The sequence below is a fragment of the Neophocaena asiaeorientalis genome, unplaced genomic scaffold, assembly GCF_003031525.2.
Source record: "Neophocaena asiaeorientalis asiaeorientalis breed wild unplaced genomic scaffold, Neophocaena_asiaeorientalis_V1.1 scaffold504, whole genome shotgun sequence".
NCBI lineage: Eukaryota > Metazoa > Chordata > Mammalia > Artiodactyla > Phocoenidae > Neophocaena > Neophocaena asiaeorientalis.
The window spans coordinates 5,862,477-5,880,402 of record NW_020174438.1 but is presented as its reverse complement, the minus strand read 5'-3'; the positions used below and the strand labels follow the sequence as shown (position 1 = coordinate 5,880,402).

The 17,926-nt window shown below is 47.8% G+C and overlaps 1 protein-coding gene across 1 annotated transcript in view; it reads right to left on the bottom strand.

The window, feature by feature from the left end:
• Positions 1-5,765: 5,765 nt before the first annotated feature.
• The window catches only part of TRIM66 (tripartite motif containing 66), a 57,482-nt gene continuing 45,321 nt past the window's right edge, over positions 5,766-17,926 (bottom strand). The window contains exons 11-21 of the mRNA XM_024756994.1: positions 16,920-17,441; positions 16,567-16,759; positions 15,049-15,109; positions 14,423-14,597; positions 13,819-14,108; positions 13,276-13,402; positions 12,918-12,992; positions 12,371-12,523; positions 11,739-11,957; positions 10,949-11,002; positions 5,766-8,541 (exon numbers count right to left, since the gene is read on the bottom strand). Of these exons, the coding sequence (XP_024612762.1) occupies positions 8,530-8,541; positions 10,949-11,002; positions 11,739-11,957; positions 12,371-12,523; positions 12,918-12,992; positions 13,276-13,402; positions 13,819-14,108; positions 14,423-14,597; positions 15,049-15,109; positions 16,567-16,759; positions 16,920-17,441 (1,881 nt within the window). The 3' untranslated portion in view covers positions 5,766-8,529. The remainder of the gene's footprint in view (positions 8,542-10,948; positions 11,003-11,738; positions 11,958-12,370; positions 12,524-12,917; positions 12,993-13,275; positions 13,403-13,818; positions 14,109-14,422; positions 14,598-15,048; positions 15,110-16,566; positions 16,760-16,919; positions 17,442-17,926) is intronic.

Here is a 17,926-nt window from a genome sequence, read left to right as displayed (position 1 = left end):
AGCATAGGGTTTCCCTTGTGGCGCAGCGGTTAAGAATCCACCTGCCAATGCAGGGGACACGGGTTCAAGCCCTGGTCCAGGAAGACCCCACATGCTGCAGAGCAACTAAGCCCGTGTGCCACAACTACTGAGCCTGCGCTCCAGAGCCCATGTGCCACAACTCCCGAAGCCCGGCGCCTGAAGCCCGTACTCTGCAACAAGAGAAGCCACTGCAAAGAGAAGCCTGCGCACCACAACAAAGAGTAGCCCCTGCTCACCGCAACTAGAGGAAGCCCACGCACAGCAACGAAGACCCAACGCAGCCAAAACTAAATAATAATAAAATTAAAAAAAAAATTAAGCATAGAGTTACCATATGACCACTACCCAAGAGAATTGGAATTACATGTCCACACAAAAAACTTATATACAAATGTTCATAGAAGCATTATTCATAATAGCCAAAAATGGAAACAACCCAAAATGGCCATTAAATGATGAATAGATAAACAAAAAATGGTATATCCATACAATGGAATTGTATTTGGCTACAAACAGGAATGAAGTACTGATACATGCTACAACATGGATAAACCTTGAAAACATTATGCTAAGTGAAAGAAGCCAGATGCAAAAAGCCATATCTTGTATGATTCCATTTATATGAAATGTCCCAAATAGGCAAGTCTGTATAGAGAAAAAGTAAATTAGTGGTTGCCAGGGACTGGGAAGAGGGAATGGGGAAAGACTGTTAACAGGTATAGAATTTCTTTTGGAGGTGATAAAAATGTTCTAAAATTAGACAGTGGTGATGGTTGAACAACCTTGTGAATATACTAAAAACCATTGAATTTTACACTTTTAAAAAGTGAATATTAGGTATATGAATTATGTCTCAACTTAAAGAGTAAAGTAAAAAAACCCAAATAATACTTTACATTTCATGGATTCTAAAACCTACATTGTTTTCACTTTTTAAACTTCTTTGAAATTGGGTTGCATACTTGATTACATATTACTATTGCTGTCAGCCAGGTAGCAGTCCTGACGTGTAAAAGTCTTCCTGAAGGACCAAGGAAGTGCCAGCATCTTGGTGTCTTAGTTTTCACAAAATACAGGTGATATTCACTCACCTAATATCATCAACTCTGTTCCAGGCACTGTTCCAAATGCTTTCTGTATTTTAACTTATTCAACCCTCACAACAGCTCCGTGAGATAAGTACTGTTATTATCCTTATTTTACAGACAAAAAAAACAAAAGTACAGTGTGCTGGAGTGATTTGTCCAAGATCACACAGCTGATTCGTGTGAGTCCCATCCAGGCTGTTCTGGTCCAGAGTCTGTGCTCCTAACCGTTAGGCTTCACTGCCTCACTTACCTGTGAGTGCAAGACAGCCATTACTGTCAACGGTCTTCAAGGATTCCTACCAAAGTTGGCCAAAAGAGTAACGAAAGCTAATAATGAGTCTTGCAGTGGTTCAGTGATTAAAAACACCATTCATTTGGAAGTTTGACTGGTTCATTCAAACATCTTTTGGCTATGTCTAAGGGAGTTCACAGCCTGGAACTTCATTTACAGAGCTCAGATAAGAGGGAGTAACCGCTTCCTGCTTGACTTACAAGGTGAGTAAAGGGAGCTGGAGCTTTAGTCCAGACCCTCCTCATTTTTCCCAGCTGACTGCAGAGACTGACCTCCTTCTCCTATGAGCCTGACTGGGTAAGGGACAGGGCAGACCAGGTCCCAGCACGGGGATGGAGGGATGAAGTCTCTAACTCATGCGCGAAGGATGTGGAGCCAGAGGAAACACCACCAGAAGCCATCTCAGGATGAAGTGCAGGATCAAACCTGAGGCAAATATCCCACCTCCCTATTACCTGACATCCAACCTTGCTGATTTAATGCAAAGTCAATCGTTGGAAGATTGGAAGGACTCCTGAGGATTCAAGGGTGTATAGCATTCCAGGCTCAGGAGAGAAAATGGATTGTATCACTTCCAAGAAACTATAGGCAGAAAGAAAAGATAGCTAAGCCCTCCCTGTCCCCATTCTGCCAAGGCTCTTGCCACACCCACCCCAGCTGAGCCCCTTGGATACCAGATGCCTCTTTAAGATGACTGGGGAAACCTAGCCGAAGCCAGATTGCTTCCAACAAGCTGACCCCACAGACACACTCAGTTCCTGGAGGCCAGAGTGAGGATGGAGACTAAACTCAACGCCCTTCACTGCCACTCCACATCCCCTTACAGAGGCTAGCAGTAGCATTTTCCAGCCATGAAGTAATTTCACCTCCTCCAGCTTAGGCCTCGGCCTCAGAGTCCAGAAGCCAAACACAGTCCTTTCAGTAGAGAAAAGACGGAAGCAAAGAGGACAACAGAAGACACACCCAAATAAGGCAGGGTACCAGCTCTGAACTGTTGCATGATGGAAAGAGGAATGGGTGGGCAGAGGAGGTGCCTGGAATCACCATCCTTTAATTCATTTTTTTCTCTTCTTAAATTTTCATTTGGTAAAAATTTCAAACTTACAGAAAAGTTGTGAAAATAAAAATAGAAAGAATACCCATATACCCTCTAAACCCAGATTCACCTATTAATATTTTACCCCATTTGCTTTATTTGTATCCTGTATATATTTTTTCTAATTCGATATTTTTCTAATTAAATATATAAATATGTTGAAAAAATACAATATAGATAAATTATATTAAAATATATTTTTACATCTTTAAATTATAAAAAAAATATTTTTTGCACCATTTGAATGTAAGTTACATACACTATGGCCTTTTACTCCTAAATACTCCAGTGCATATTCCCTTAAAAAAGGGTAATTTATTATATAACCACAGCACAGTTATCAACTGTAGTACATTTAGCATTGATACAATACTGTAATCTACTGTCCATATTCCAATTTTGTCAGTTGACCCAATGATGTCCTTTAAGCATTTCCCCCCTTCCACTACAGGACCCAGTTTAGTCCTGGATATTGCATTTAGTTGTCATGTGTCTTTAGCCTTTTTTAATGTGGAACACTTTCATAGCTTTTCTTTGTCTTAGTGACATAGACATGTTTTTAAAATCCAGCCCCCTATCCCCTGACTTTAACATAACGTTCCTCATTTTGGGTTTGTCTGATGTTTCTCCATAATTAGGTTCAGAGTATGCATTCTAGGCTGCGATATTGGATGGGTGATGTTGTGTCCTTCTCAGGGTATCACTTCCGGATGCACGTGTCCACCTGTGCCTCACTGGTGACGTTATTTTGATCACACAGTCAAGGAGTTGTCTTACTTCTCCTCTGTTTAATTACTGTGCATTTTTTTCTCCCTCACAACTAATGAGCCATCGGTAGAAAGGCAATTTAAGGCTGTGCAAATATCCCGCTCCTCATCAAAATGTCTCCCTAGCACACTTTCCTGACTTTGCCAGAGCTAAATGAGCACCGCTGGTGCCACCTATGGGGCTTCTGGCACACTGCAACAAAGGGAATGGGCTGTGGATCCTCCCTCACTCCTGACACTTGTCTGGTGCCCAGGAGCTTTTTTGGCCTTAGACATTTTGAAAGAAGAGCTTTTTGAGACTTGAGTCACAAGGCTTGAGTTCTAGCTCTGACATCGCCACCAACTCATGAGGAAACTGGGACAAGTCCTTCCCCTTCTCAAGACTTCAGTGTTCCCAGTAAAATGGGAAGTTGGATGACAAAGACCTGATTTCATTCATTCATTCAACAAATATTTGTTGAGCAACTACAGGCACTGTTCTAGGATCTGGGCAAGATTTCTGCTTTCAGGGAGCTTACACCATATGAAGGGTGACCTAGACAATGTAAGAAAACAAATTAAGGAAATGGATAAATACACATAGTAGTAAGTGCTATGCTGACAATAAAACAAGATTGTGAGAGCGAGTGCCTGGGGTCCACTTTAGATTGGGTAGTTAGGAAAAACTCTCGGAAGAGGGGTTTTGGCTAAGACATAAAAGATGATATTTGAAATATACCATGATAAAAGTTTAAAAATACATATAAAAGTATTTGTATAAGTATAAAAGCAGTACAGCATTTTAACACCAAAGTTTGGGAAAAAGACAGAAAAATTATGCATAATGCTACCACCCTAATATATTTTAGGATAATAACATTTTATATATTTGTATCTTTTTTATTTTACATATAATTCTGTTTTGCTTTTTTCAATTTAGCATCATCTCCTATTTTCCATGTTGTTATTCTAGATGCAAACATTGCATGTCTCATATTCCATTTGTTAAAATTATTTGCCCTTTTTCCCTCCCAAGAACAGTTCAATAAACATCCATGTCCCCTTCATCTAGATTTACCAATTGTTAACTTTTTGCCACATCTGTTTTACTTCTCTCTAATAATGTAATATGTAGTTTTTCTACCCCTGAGAGTTAGTTGCAGACATCATGATCCTTTGTCCATAAACACTTTAGCACGTACCACCTAAAAACAAGGCCTTTTTCCTCCGTAACCACAGCTCAAAGTATCGCTCTCAGGAAGCTTAATATTAATACAAATTATCAGCCCATATTAAAATCTCCCCACTTGTCCCAATAATGTCTTTTCAAATGAGCTCGATAATTATTTTAACTGATATCTCTGCTTTCTGAAATACTTGAGAGGTTTCTCAAGCCAGAAGAAGTTTAGAACTTCCTTCTCCCTTTATGAATCTTCTGACTCTGTTGGATTCCTAATTCAAACAAAGGCTTTGAGAGTCTTTGTCTCGGTTCAAGTATGCCTATAGACTCTTTAAATATCATTTTTAATTATATCATATTAATTATTTAACCATCTTCTATAGGCTTTTCATTGTTTCTAATATTCTACCATTACAAATCTTGATCACACCTAAAAAGTAACATAAAAATTAAAGATAAAAAGTAATAATAACACTAAAAATAATAAATCCTAATATCATCAAATATCCTGAGTTTTCATCTTTTCCCAATCACCTCATAATATTCTTTAAACCAGGATGCAAATAAGTTCCATACTTTGCAATTGTTTTATATGCTTTTTTAAGTCTCTTTAGTCTGTAGGTTTCCCCCCCATCTCTTTTTTTTTTTTTCCTTGCAATACATTTGTTGAAGAAACCAGGTCATTTGTTCTGTCATTGCTCACAGACTGGATTTTACTGATTGTATCCTTGTGATGTCATTTTAAATGTTCCTCTGCTCTTTGCTTTTCCTCTCAATTGGGAACTACATCTGTAAATTGGTAGTTAAATCTAGAGACTTGATTAGATTCAGATTCTAGTTGTTTGGAAACACTTCATAGATGATGTTGTGTATCAGGAGACATGTACTGTCTGGATGTCTCTGTGATATGGGTAACCTTGGATGGTCACTGCCTAGATCCATTCATTCACTGGGGGTTGGAAAATGGTGATATTCCAGTTTACCAACCCTTCCATTATTAGCTTGAAAACTTCTGAAAGATATACTTCCCCTTGCAAACAAAGAAGAACAAAGAGCATTGCTCACCACCCAGTTGGACAAGGATTAGGCTATCAGCCACAGCATTCTTAAGATGCTTTTCCCCCTAACTCTCCTTCAGACTTGCTGCCTGTATTTTAAAGAACAGGATGTGTTCATGCAATAAGAAGCAGAGAGCTGAGTTCTTCCCTAGAGAGAAAGCTCCCCAATCTACTCTTCCCCACCTTGTGTCTTAACGATGTTGGAGTCTGGGGGTGAGAAGACCATGAAGAATGTTCAACCATCTCCACTCAAAAAACACTCCAGGACACAATTACTGGTAAAGAAAAGTGCTATCTTTTAATTTGTTCTAGAATGTGTAGGTCCTATTAAGATCAGTGACACTTCCCCTTATCATGTTCCTCCCTCATGCCCCCAACCACTTTGGATCCAATGACCACTTCTAGAAAAGGCCTAGGAGGAACTCACCCTACATAGCCAACGAAGGGGTGCAGTTTGAGGAATGGGTATATGGCTCCAGAAGCAGCACCAGCTACTAAAGACTTTCCTCAAAGCAGCTCATTTTGGCCTGTGAGTCCCTTTGCCCTGCCTTGGTCAAGACTCCCTAGCTGTGAACTGCTCCAGTGTTCCCTTGTTCCCTGTGTGGCCTGAGCTTTAGAATTAGAATCACCATTACCATCTTTAGAGCTGTAGAGCCTCTGAGAGAGCACTGTTTTCACCATCCTTCCTCCCCACAACTTTATAGATGGGGAAACTGTACCCAAGGGCACACAGTTCACAACTGGCAGAGCCAAAATTTTGATGTTCAGCATCTCAAATCAGATATCTTTCTACCATACCCTCCTGCCTCCAAGAAAACAACTGGCATCTGCCTCTAGCTCCAGGAACAACTGGAGCAAGCAGGTGGTGGTGACCAGAACAGACGGGAAAGACCCGGCTAAAGGGGCCAGGCTGACCCCAGCTGAACCCCAAGCAAGTGATGAATCACAGCACTGCCCAGTTTCCCTCCGTCAGAATGTTATCAGTGGCAGACACCCACCCCTGCCAGGATTCTCCTCCTGGCTAGCAAAACTGAACCATGCATGGAAACATGCTTACCAAGATTCCAAGACCTTACCGACCAAGGCAGGCTCTAACTGGTATGAGGATCCTGGTGATGAGCTGCCCACCAGCTGGGTAATCCAGCTTACCGAATTCCTTCCTGGTAAGATCCAATCCACATTCTTGGGCTGATTTATATAGGGCCTCTTAGCAAACATGGCTAAAATCTGTCTCTGTGCTGCACTGGGAGAGACAGACAGAAAGAATCACAGATGGTGTCCTCCCAGCAGAGCTCATACACATGCTTGGTTGAGGAGAACTGAGTCTTGGAGAAGAAATGAACTCAAAGAGAACAGGCAGACACAGAGGGCAGGGAGCAGGGGCAGTTGTGCTCCCTCCTGCCTATCCTACTCCTGAAGAGGAGAGACCACAGAAAGCTGCAGATGTGTCCCCCTGTCAGTATTTCAAGGAAGGCTCAGCCTGTGTGGCTGAAAGGTAAGAGGAATCCAGAGAATTGTGGAGTCATGAAAGCCAAGTGAAGAGGGTTTTTCAAACAGGAAGTGGCAGATGATGTGAAATGCCGTAGAGAGTTCAAGACAGTTGAGGACAGAAAGGTATTCGCTTGATTTGGCAACTGGGTGGTCACTGGTGACTTTTACGAAAATCTATAGAGGATTGGAAAGTGATGAAGAAGAAATCAATGAACAGATTTTTTTTAAAGAAACTTGGCTATTGAGGAAAAAACTGTAAGTGCAACAGACTCTAAGAAATTCTGTTGTAATCTTGGGGAGAACTTTGTTTGTTTGTAAGCTATGTGGAGGTAACCAATGGAGAGGGAGGTTGAAGATCCTGGACAATGGGAGCAGTGGGATATGCAATGGAGCAAAGTCTTGGAAGACACAGAGTAGGATTCAAGAATAGAGCACCAAACGGGAGCAACCAGAAAGGCGCTGAGGGGGGATACAGACGCAGAGGGATGGGAGGGGGAGAGGAGCACACGGGCAGCAAAGTTTTTGCTTTAGGGCCTCTCTTCTGTGAAGCGGGCAATGAGGCCAGTCATTTGCTGACAGCAGAGATGAAGGGCATGGATAGAAAGCAGAGTAGTAACAAGTCACAGACACACCAATCAATACTGAGAGCCCAACTGAGACTGTCAACTCTGAATGTTTCATGCTTAGGAGCCCAGAAAAAGGGAGCAAAAAATAGGTTGATGCCGAAAATGGAGAATGGTTGATAGTTTCAGCAAGAGTTGGAGGAGGTGAGGAAGTTCAGGATGCTGACAAAACCATCAGTGTGTCCTGGGCCGTGGGTTTAGGCTCAGGAGAGGAAGAAGTCCAGGAGAAAGCTGAAAGACTGGGAGAACAGAAAGCTAAGGTCTTGGAACTGGGCTAAAGGAGCAAGCAATTTAATAGCAGTGGAGGAGTGGGAGAAGAGGAAGCATAGGGGATGGTAATCCAAAAAGAGCAAAGTCTCAGTTCAGGAGTTCAGAAGAGAAGACTGTAGGTGACACCATGGAGTGAGACAGAAAGCAGAGCAGAGCCCAGGAACAAACAAGGAGAGGTGTAGGTCTTAGAGGCAAGGCAAAGACCTGTTGCCAGAAATGGGTACAGAGAGCCAGAGTCCGCCAGGGTTGATGGTAGGGTCTTCTGTGGAGCAGAGCCTACAGAGGATCTGGTGGCGCTGCTAGGGAGCGGGTACCTGCAAAGACAGGCAGTTGGCAATTGCTGGAAGTTAGGCAAGGCCAACCTACCCATTTTCTAGAAGAGTGCACTAAAATCTCCTTTGCATCAACCGAAGCCACTCCATTCTTCTGTTTCTCAGTATACCCAAGAAACCCAATTTCTCTTCTAGGACTGCATTCTGTACCATAAGAATCCAGAATTCATTGTATTTCCATTTCATGACTTTGTCAATGACCAAAGGACGTAACTGACTCCACAATGGGGCCATTATGGGAATAAGTCAAAAACAGGATTAGCTCAAATGTTAGCAAAGAGCCAGTGAAGTCAGTCACTCAGCTAGTAGCCTTTTGTTCAACTTCTGAAACATCATGTTGTTTTCTGCATGCAAAAACAAAACAAAACCGGCAGTTAAAACACTGGTGCTAAGTACACAGGAAAAGCCAAGGAGAGGGCACTGTTGTGGGGTAACCAACGTAGGGATGGTGGGCCGGGGCTTCGCACCCTTGGAGGAAAGGACACCCTACCTCCCACCCCTCCCCCACTGCTCAGGTGCCTAAAGGGAGCTTCTCAGCATGCAGGGTCTCTGCGGTGGGAAGGGAATATGTGACTCTCTACCACATTACTAAGGTCCCCTGGCCCAGCAGGCTACTCTCAAGCTGGGAACTTCACTGATAGAAGTGAAGCCAAGCACTTAACTAGGTATTTTCCTTCATATTTGTGGTTTCTAGCTGGCCTTGCGGAAAGATGTCAGTTGGGTTTGAGCCTGTCATAGCCCTCACCCAGCTGCCCAACACAAAACACTGATGAAGCTCATTCAGAGAAGGTGTGAAGGTGGGCCACATAAAGGAAAGATGACCAAGAGGAGGAATTAATGAGGTAATTACAGAGAGAACCTTGCCAAGCCAACTAAACAGAGAAACAGATTTGAAAATTGAAAGGGAAGTGGTCAGAGCCCAAACCGTAAAGTCATGTGAGCTCCAAAGAGTAGAGGGTTACATGCAAAGATCGCCTGGCTACTGGATTATTCAAGACTTAGTTACCCCAAACTAGAAAACAGGATTATGGAAGTTCATCTGCTTAGGAGAGCTTGGCATGTGCTGGTGAAAGAATGGCAAGTCAGTGGGCACAGTCTGCTTTGAAGTGAAGATGCTCTCTCAGCCTGGGTGGAAAAGAAACGAGCAGTTCCATCCACTCACAAGGAGAGAAGAAATGTTTTCTCTGATCAAAATTATCCCATTAACAAGGGCCCTACAAATAAACTGCATCTCTTAGCAAAAGTAAAGCCATGACCTACGGCTCCCTTGAAATTAGCTAAGCCATGACAAGACCAGGGAGAGCCGTCCCCAGGCCAAGCCAACACCAGCAATGGGTTCCCTGTCAACCAAGCCCTTGCTCGTGAAGTGGCCTGACCCCCAGCACCTGCCTATGCCTTTTCCTCCCAAACACCTTGCACAGACCACAACAATCCATCCGAAATGCAGCCTGGAGCTCCGTTCCCATGCCTGTGACCTCCAGAACACTTCTCTCTGCATTCTAGGAGAAATAAAGTCCTGAAGTTGCTTCAGGGTCACCAAAGGACACCAAAGAGGCTTCTCGCCTCTCAGTTTTCCCCTTTTCCACGCCAGATAGAACTTCCACGAATGCTTAGGTCTGGCTCCTGCTGGTCCCTCTGGCCTTCTCCAACCTCCAGCTAAAAAAGGGCTGCCAGCAGAGTCTTGGCTTTTTCTGGGCTGTGGACAGCCTGAGGGCAGGCGAGTCAGAGGACTCACTTCTGATCTTTGGCTCTGTGAAGTGGAGAAGCTGAGAATTAAGATCTCTAAGCAGGAGGAGAGACCCAGCAGAGTGAGCTGGTTGTGGGTCATTCTCCTTGGCCTGGAACCTCTGTGTGTGAAGCAGACAGCAGCTTCCTCATAGTTTTCCCAAGCAGAACTCAGGGTCTGGACCTCTGAATGGACATAATGAAGGGGTGGCCGCCGACAATCACTTCTAAGAAGCAGGTTCTGACACCAAAGCAGTGGCACAGATGGCAGGCTCTGAAGTTAACATCTTCTTAAGCCTGCCAGTGAAATCGGAGCCTAAGGATGTTAAGTGGTCTCTGCACAGCCACCCAGCCCCATCAAGAATGCCATACCATCCAGAGCTTCACAGCGGCCACCTAAGTCAGCATCAGGAAAGGGGGCATGAAAAACAAATACCCTGAAAACCGTTAGAACCCGAATAGGCACCAGTTGAGACCTATGGCCTCTAGAAGCCTCATTGCCCTGTGCAGGGCAGGTGCCTCTGTCCGAGCCCGCCAAACAAAGGCAAACAGTGACAGTCTTTGGCTGTGCTGGGCCAGGGATCACAGGCCTGCCATATGTCAGAACCTCTCTCCCTTCTTTTACCCTCTTCTGGGCCCAGAAGGAGTTCAGATATATACATTGCTCCTGAGCCCTACACACTGAAAGGTGAGAAATGTCGGCCTTCCTCAGCAGAAAGAATTCACCAAGGAAGTTTGGTCCTTCCGAGCCTAACTGGGCTTGGTCTTGTCAAGTGGACCCTACACAACTGATCGTTCTGGTAATAGGGAACACCCCCCTCTTTGCTGTTTACTCTCTGTAGTGGATGCACTATGGCTCCCGAATAAATGCTGTAAGATGCAAACGGCAAAGAAGGGCACTACAAGCTCAACAAGACTTGTCTCACATCCACAATCCAAAGAGAATGAGCTGAAAGGTGGGGAGGAGTGGTCAACAGGACGGGGCGCCAGCTGCCGGAGTACTTGGTCTCCTTCCAGCCCTCACACCTGGGAGATGCTGTTGGCCAGGCGGAACGACACTCTTTTTGCTCTTTCATTCTCCTGAAAGAAGAAAAAAATATTTGGCATCAGAATGGCCCCGTGTAGGGTTTATCAATGTGAAAAGGCCAACTGTCCAGACTGGGATTCCCCAGAGCCAAAGTGTTTTATTCCACCCCAGGAATGCAACAGCAAAACTCACTGAAGCCACTAAACACTGTGTACCAAGAGCTGCAAACCACCGGGGATGGCTAGTCAGATCCTGGCACACGGTGGGCAGGCAATACATTTCAGCAGAATTAAATAGCACTGAATTGATGTTTCAGGTCTGCACAGGTGAGACCAGACAAAAGGTCAGATTAGATGTCTTTCCTGCAAGCAGAACCTCTCCTTCCTTCTCTACACCAAGGGGCTGAAAAGACTCTCCCTTTCCCTCAAACCCAAGTTGAGATCAGGCACTGAGACCAGGTCTTTCTCTTCTTATGGGCATCAGTGTGGAGGAACCAGCACTGAGCTGGGAGTCAGGAGGCCTGGTCCTGCTGCTAATTTTCTGGGTGACCCTGGCCAGGTACACCCACGTCTCAGGGTTCTGAGCCTCAGTGGTCCTTGGAGCTGATGAGCCCTGCACTGCCTTGCCTTTGTCTGAGGCTAAGGGGTTGGAAGTGAGGGCTCACTGTCACCACTCTCTCGTACCACCCGAGCAGCATCACTTCAGGTTACTCTGTACATGCTGCGTGGGTGCCCCCCTGCCAGCCCAACCACCCACCCACCTGCCTGCCAGCTGGCGGCACCTCCTTACCATATGTCGCCGCCGCCTCTTGGGCTGGATGCCCTCCTGCATGCAGTGGGGCCATGGAAAGCCCTGGGGAGTGGAATACCCACTCTCACTAGACACCTCTTCAGAGTCTGAGTCCTCCTGCCTTGGCTGAGCAAACCGCTTCTCCGGGTAGATCTCCTTCAACCAGCCCTCAAAGAACACTTCCAGGCAACGGCCTGCCTCTGCAACCTCTGAGTCGGGCTGAAGGGGGAGGAGAGCAGTGATGGTCTGGCCCCCTTCCACCAGCCCATCTCTTCCAGGCCCCTCAAGAGCTATACAGAGAGCGCAAAGCCTGGCTGGGTCTCCGGGATGTCTGGAACTTTACATTTTCTCCTCAGGGCCCAGGATAACCAGTTTAATATCAGCTCTTAAAGCAGACGTGACCCTGACAGTTACCCACAGATGGCCAGTCACTAGCAGCCCCCATATTCCTCCTGAGTCCACGCTGAGGCCCAGATGTGGGAAAGAGCTTATAAACATTCACTGCAGTAGGCCCCAGGAGGTCTGCTCCCAGCTCCTCCTGGCAGCCCAGGCCTGAACCAGACACTTCTGTCCAGCCATGACAGTCTTGGGGTCACTGGAAATAGGGGAGAGGGAAAACAGGGAAGACATACATAATTGAACTTAGCACAGTTCCAGAACATGAGGCGGACGTCTGATACCACCTCCTCCGGGGTGGTGTAGTGAGCTGGGTCCTTCTTTTGCAGCTTCCTCCGGATGATTGACAGGTCCATGGGTCTCTTGATAATCTGGTAGTAATGCCGGGCCTTGCGGGAGGAGAGAAGGGGAAGCAAATAGGAAGAGAGAAGTAGAGGGAAAAGCGAAGGATAAGAAGGAAGGAGAGATAGAGAATGAGTTGGAATGGAAATAATAGAACATAAGACAAAGGCAGCAAGAAGAAACGCGTGGAGGGAAAAGACAAAGAGAGAGGGAAAAGGAGGAGTGGTTTACATGTCAAGTCAGGTCTGACGCAGCAGCAGCTGTTGGTTGAGGGGCTGTAGTGGCCACGGCCCCCGGGTCCCCTACGCCATGCACAAATTACTCCTGCTTCCAGTGGCCACGCTCTGAGCCCACCCTGGGCACCGCCATGATCTGCTCCAGGCCGAGGGCGCTCTGAGCAGCAAGTCCAGTAGCCGGCAGAAGCAGTGAGGCTTTCCTTACCAGCGGGCTGACAGGCTCGTGGAAGGGCAGGCTGAGGCTGTTGCAGCACAAGGACAGTACCAGCTTCTCACACTTCTGCAGAAAGCAGAGTTGGCAACCGTGTTACCTCGTTCTGGGCCCACCTCAGTAAGGACTAACGATAGCGACCCTGATGGCTCTGTCCCACAGGGTACGAGTCGCTATACTAAGGCACAGTTCAGCCTCCCAGGCCAGAGGAAAACAGCTGGCAGAAGAAAAATTGTAGTGAACCCCCATAGGCATAGCCCAAAAGAGAGGTATCCAGAGAGGCCTCTCACCCCCTCAGAAAAGACTCAGCTCCCATGGGCACAGGCAGGCTGCCCCAGAGACCCCTCCCTACCTTCTGGTCATACGCGCTCAGGCCAGGAGGGGCCCGCACTCCAGGCTGGTTATAGCGGGCGTTCTCGCAGTCGTACTCCATCTCAGGCTGGGTCAGGCTGCGGCACAAGGTACACACCCAATCTCCCCTGAAGAGGCAAGTGAGGCCAAGTTAGCCCTCAGCACATCGCCCAGAGCCCCCTCCCTTGTCCCACTACCCCAAGACAAGCTTGGGGGGTGGTGACATGAGAAACTGAGTCCCTAGCCCTGCCCTGTAGAGAACGGCTTCCTAGCCACAAGCTTGAAAGAAATTTAGTAACTCAGGATTTAGTGAATCCAGAAAACTAGGAGTTAGCAAGGGGCTGGGAGAGGGGTAGAGGGACAAATCTGGACAGGAGGAAGCTGGGAACAGAGGAGGAAGGGAAGCATCCACCTGTCTGTGTGCAGAAGACACACAGCTATAGCGCCACGAAGTCACAGACCTGTAATTCATGCAGGCCCAGAGAGGGGAGGAAGCCCACCTGAGGGAGCTCTGTGGGCCTGGCCTGCGGTTGGCATGACTCACCCTGGGAAGCTGAGCAAGGCTGGCAAGTGGCAGGAAAGGTGGTACACTTTGGGGCAGCGGTCACAGCACAGCAACTCTCCCCCGTTGAGGCACACAGCACAGAAATCCTCATTCTCTATTGGTACTGGGGGTCCCTTCTTGGCTCCAGGGGTTCGAGGAATGAGCCTGTGTTCTTCAGGAGATGCACTCTCCACTTCTGGTGGCCGCTGCCCAGCCAGAGGTGTGACAGTGACCTTTCTACCCCCCAGGTTTGGGGCCTGGATGGCATCAGACAGGTGGTCCTGGCTGACCTTGGGGAAGAAGTGAGTCTGAGCAGTCAGGGCACGGCACCAAGTTGTGGAGGGAGGGAGAGGAAAGACGACAAGCCCTGGGCACCGACTCATTCCAGGACCCCAAGACAGCCAAGCCCCAGGAACACCAGGACAGCTCACGCCTAGTGTGCAGCTCACAGACCACTTGTAGCAGGGTACAAGGTCTGGCCAAGCTACAGCCCCATTCAGAGACTCAGAACAATGCCAGAGCCAGAATTCTCCCAGTAGCGGAGAGGAAAGAGAGGCTCCTAGGCTGGGCCAAGGTTCAAGGAGAAGGCAGAGAAAAGTGGTACCTTAATGGACATGCTGGAGGACTCAGTGCCACATTCAATGATCAGCAGGAAGCTCCCATCCTGCTCATTCTTCTGTGGCTTCAGCTTGAACACAGGCATCTCTCCTGAGGAGGCAGCACAGATCTTGAGCCGCTCCAGTCGCACATAGGGAATCTTGGGCTCACTATTGAAGGGTCTAGGGCAAGAACGACATCCCTGGGTCTCGGTGGGAACCTCCTCTGGCCCCAACCCCTAAGTCAGGCTCATCCATGATCCCACAACTGAATTGCTGCTCAAGATCTCCTCAGTCCAACCGTCTACAGGCCCCTATTCCACCCTGCTACCAGCTCTGCCTGGCCGGGTCCTGTCAACCTCTGGGAGCCCTTTGATCAAAGAAGGGGGGTCCCCGAAGAGGGAGGACTGCACACAGACTGTATGCCTCACGGCGCAGGAGCCAGGACATCCTCCCACAACCATCCCAGACGCCCAACCACACACCCGACCCCAGGGTCTGGGGGTTGAAGAAGACAGCTGCAGGCAAACGTCTGCTTCTAGTTAAGTCATCAAGGATGCTCACTTCCTGTGCCAACCTCCCAGGACATGAAGTTGGAGGGTGAGAGAGGGAGCATGGGCCCAGCGTCTGTTACCTGATGCTCTGGTTCCCTTTTGTACCCAGGCCTAGGGCTCCTTGTTCAAAATTCTCACACTCTAAGGCAAAAGACAAACAAATACACTTATGATAACACACCCTGTCACCCACACCTTCTACTCATATCTCTACTCATGCTTTGGCCACACACCTGTCACACCATTGTTACCAACACTGTAATCACTCATAGTGGTGACAATCCTACCATATCTCCCCTTCCTGAGCGGGGGTGGGGGGGGAAGGCCACTTTCTTTTAAAAAGATAAACACAGGTAACACTCAGAGGCTGCCTGGGGGTGAGGGCTCGGTCAGGTGCCAAGGGGCCAGCTTCTCACCTTCAAAATGAGCTCAGGAACCACTTGTTCCCCATACATACACTGGTGTCACCTGCTCTAAGGAGTCATTCTGTCCAACCCCTGCCTTTTCAGCCAAGTGCTGGGATTTCAGCACAGCCTGAGAATCCAGCTCACCCTCCAGGGGCAAGAGGCTCCCAGGAACCCTCCCCTGAGAAATGCAGTCTGTGCAGATGGGCAGGGAGCAGTGTGGGGAAAGAGGAGGACACTAGCATTTACTGAGCGCCCACTCAGCACCAGGCACTGTCCTGAGCACTTTCCATGGGCCAGCAGGGTTCAAAAATTTAAGTGCTTAAAATTTGGGGTTACATTATTGTGTAGTTAAGAAGAACCAGTGTGAGGAAAAAAATAGAAAGATTGTTTCATTTTCATCTATTAAGTATGTAGGAAATAGACTGATCATTACACACTAAACATTTATGAATCATACACTGAAATGAGAAGGCCCCCAATGCTCACTAGGCAGTTGCTAACTTCCCAACTCCCTCACTTTCTCCAGAAGGAAGGAGCCTTAGCCTAGCCGCATTTGAGAAGGGGTGTGGGTAGCTCAGAAGAGAATCAGAGCCAACCTCCACCAGTCCAAATTCCCTTTACTGTGAGGCACAAATCTACATTAATGCCAGGTGCAAGGCAAATTCTTGTTACTACAGAGTAAGTCATCAAATGATTTCACTGTAGTTATTTGTCCCAACAGCCTATGAAGTAGCTATGATTAGCCCCATTTACAGAGAAAGAAACTAACTCAGAAAGGTTAGGTATCTTGCCCAGGTTCAAACATAAAGAGATAGAGCAGGTCTGCTAACTTAGATCTATCACACTCCAAAGTCAGACATGCTCTTTCCCCGAAAATATTTTGCCAAGGCTAGCCCTTCTGGAATGTGCTCTTCCTGCTTCCCCTTACCTATAACCCAGACCCCCGAAATTCTGCATGGGGAATTTTACAAGGAGGCTGATTTCTGGCCATGCCTGGATCAGTCATGGCCACAGTGAGGGAAACAGAACAGACATCAGTAAGTCAGTTCTGGGGGGAGAAGTGAATTTAGCCCGAGAGAAACACTGCTCCCTCAGGCTCAGAGCAGCTCTGCTGACCTCTGTCTCACGGCAGTGCTGAGCCCATCTGCTCAAGTGTGTGGTCAGCACGAAAGACAGGCTGCTGAGTCTCACCTTTTGGGCTCCGGTACTGCTGCAGGGCCACGGATTTGTTGACCACTGGGACCAGTGCAGGTTTTTTCACAGAGAGGTTAATTGGCTCCTCCAGTTCTGAGGGGATAGCCAAATCCTTGGTAGTGTCCGGACCAGGGGCTGTGGGGCCTTGTCCCAGAGAGTCAGTGAAGCGGGTAGAATCCTCACTTTCCATCTTTCAAAAGTGAAAGGCCAACAAGAATCAAAGAAATCAGATGTTTTTCCTGTCGGTGGTCACAGAGCTGTTAAGCTAAGGCCAGAATAAAGCCTTCAGGGGCCACCCTTTTGCCCAGCGATGAGCAGAGGAAGTTGAATGGCATTTCCCCAAGACCTACCTTACACAAGGCATTCCCCAGGGAGGGGTCAGCCCCATCCCCAGGGCACAGGCTCCCTGCAGTTCGGCCAGAGCCAGGACTGCAGCTGGATCCGGTTTCCGACTGCATGTTAGAAGCCGGAGGCACGCTCTGCAGAGGACAAGTTGCCAGGCTTGGTACAGTGTGGGTGGGACCAGACATCAGGCTGGGCCCAGTCTGAGAGTGATCACTTGCCAGGCTTGTGATGGCCTGGGAGGGATCACTCATCAGGTTGGGCATGGAGTGGGGTGTGCCACACACCAGGCTGGGCATGGTCGGCAGGTGACTGGCTGTCAGGCTGGGCATAGCCTGGTTCTGACCGCCCACCAGGCTGGACACGGTTGGTGAGGGGCCACTCAGCAGGTTTGGTACCACCTGGGGTGGGGCAGCTGTCAGGCTGCTCGCACTCTGGATCTGTGGCTCTAAGGTCCTCGCCAGCCTGGTAGATGACAGTTCCATCTCCAGTGTGTTGGAAAAGCCCATGATGCTCACAGAAGTGGAGTGCTGCAGGAGCGAAGACAGGGGACAGTCAGGCTGTTATCTAGGATGGTGGGAGGGAGAGGACAGATGCAGCCCACAAGAGTTCCATGCTCAGATCTCACTCTGCCTCAGAGTCTCGTAGCTGCAGGGAACTCAGACAGCACAAGAAGTCCTATTTCCATTGCCCTACACCAAGGGGGCTGGTGGGCTATGACACAGAACAAGGCACGGCTGAGGACACTAGTGTGCATGCGTGTGTGTGTGTGTGTGTATGTGTGTGTGTGTGTGTGAGAGAGAGAGAGAGAGACTGACAGACGAAGAGAGGGAGAGAGAGAGGGACAGCCTACCACCTGACCTGAGGGTGGTACACACACATACACACACACACTATCAGCCACATCCTTCACCCCCTTTCCAGTACCTAAGCAAAGGGTCAGACAGTAGGACTACCCTCCCACTTCACATTCCCCTCTGACTACAGCACTAGTGGCCTCTCTTCCCTTCTGGGG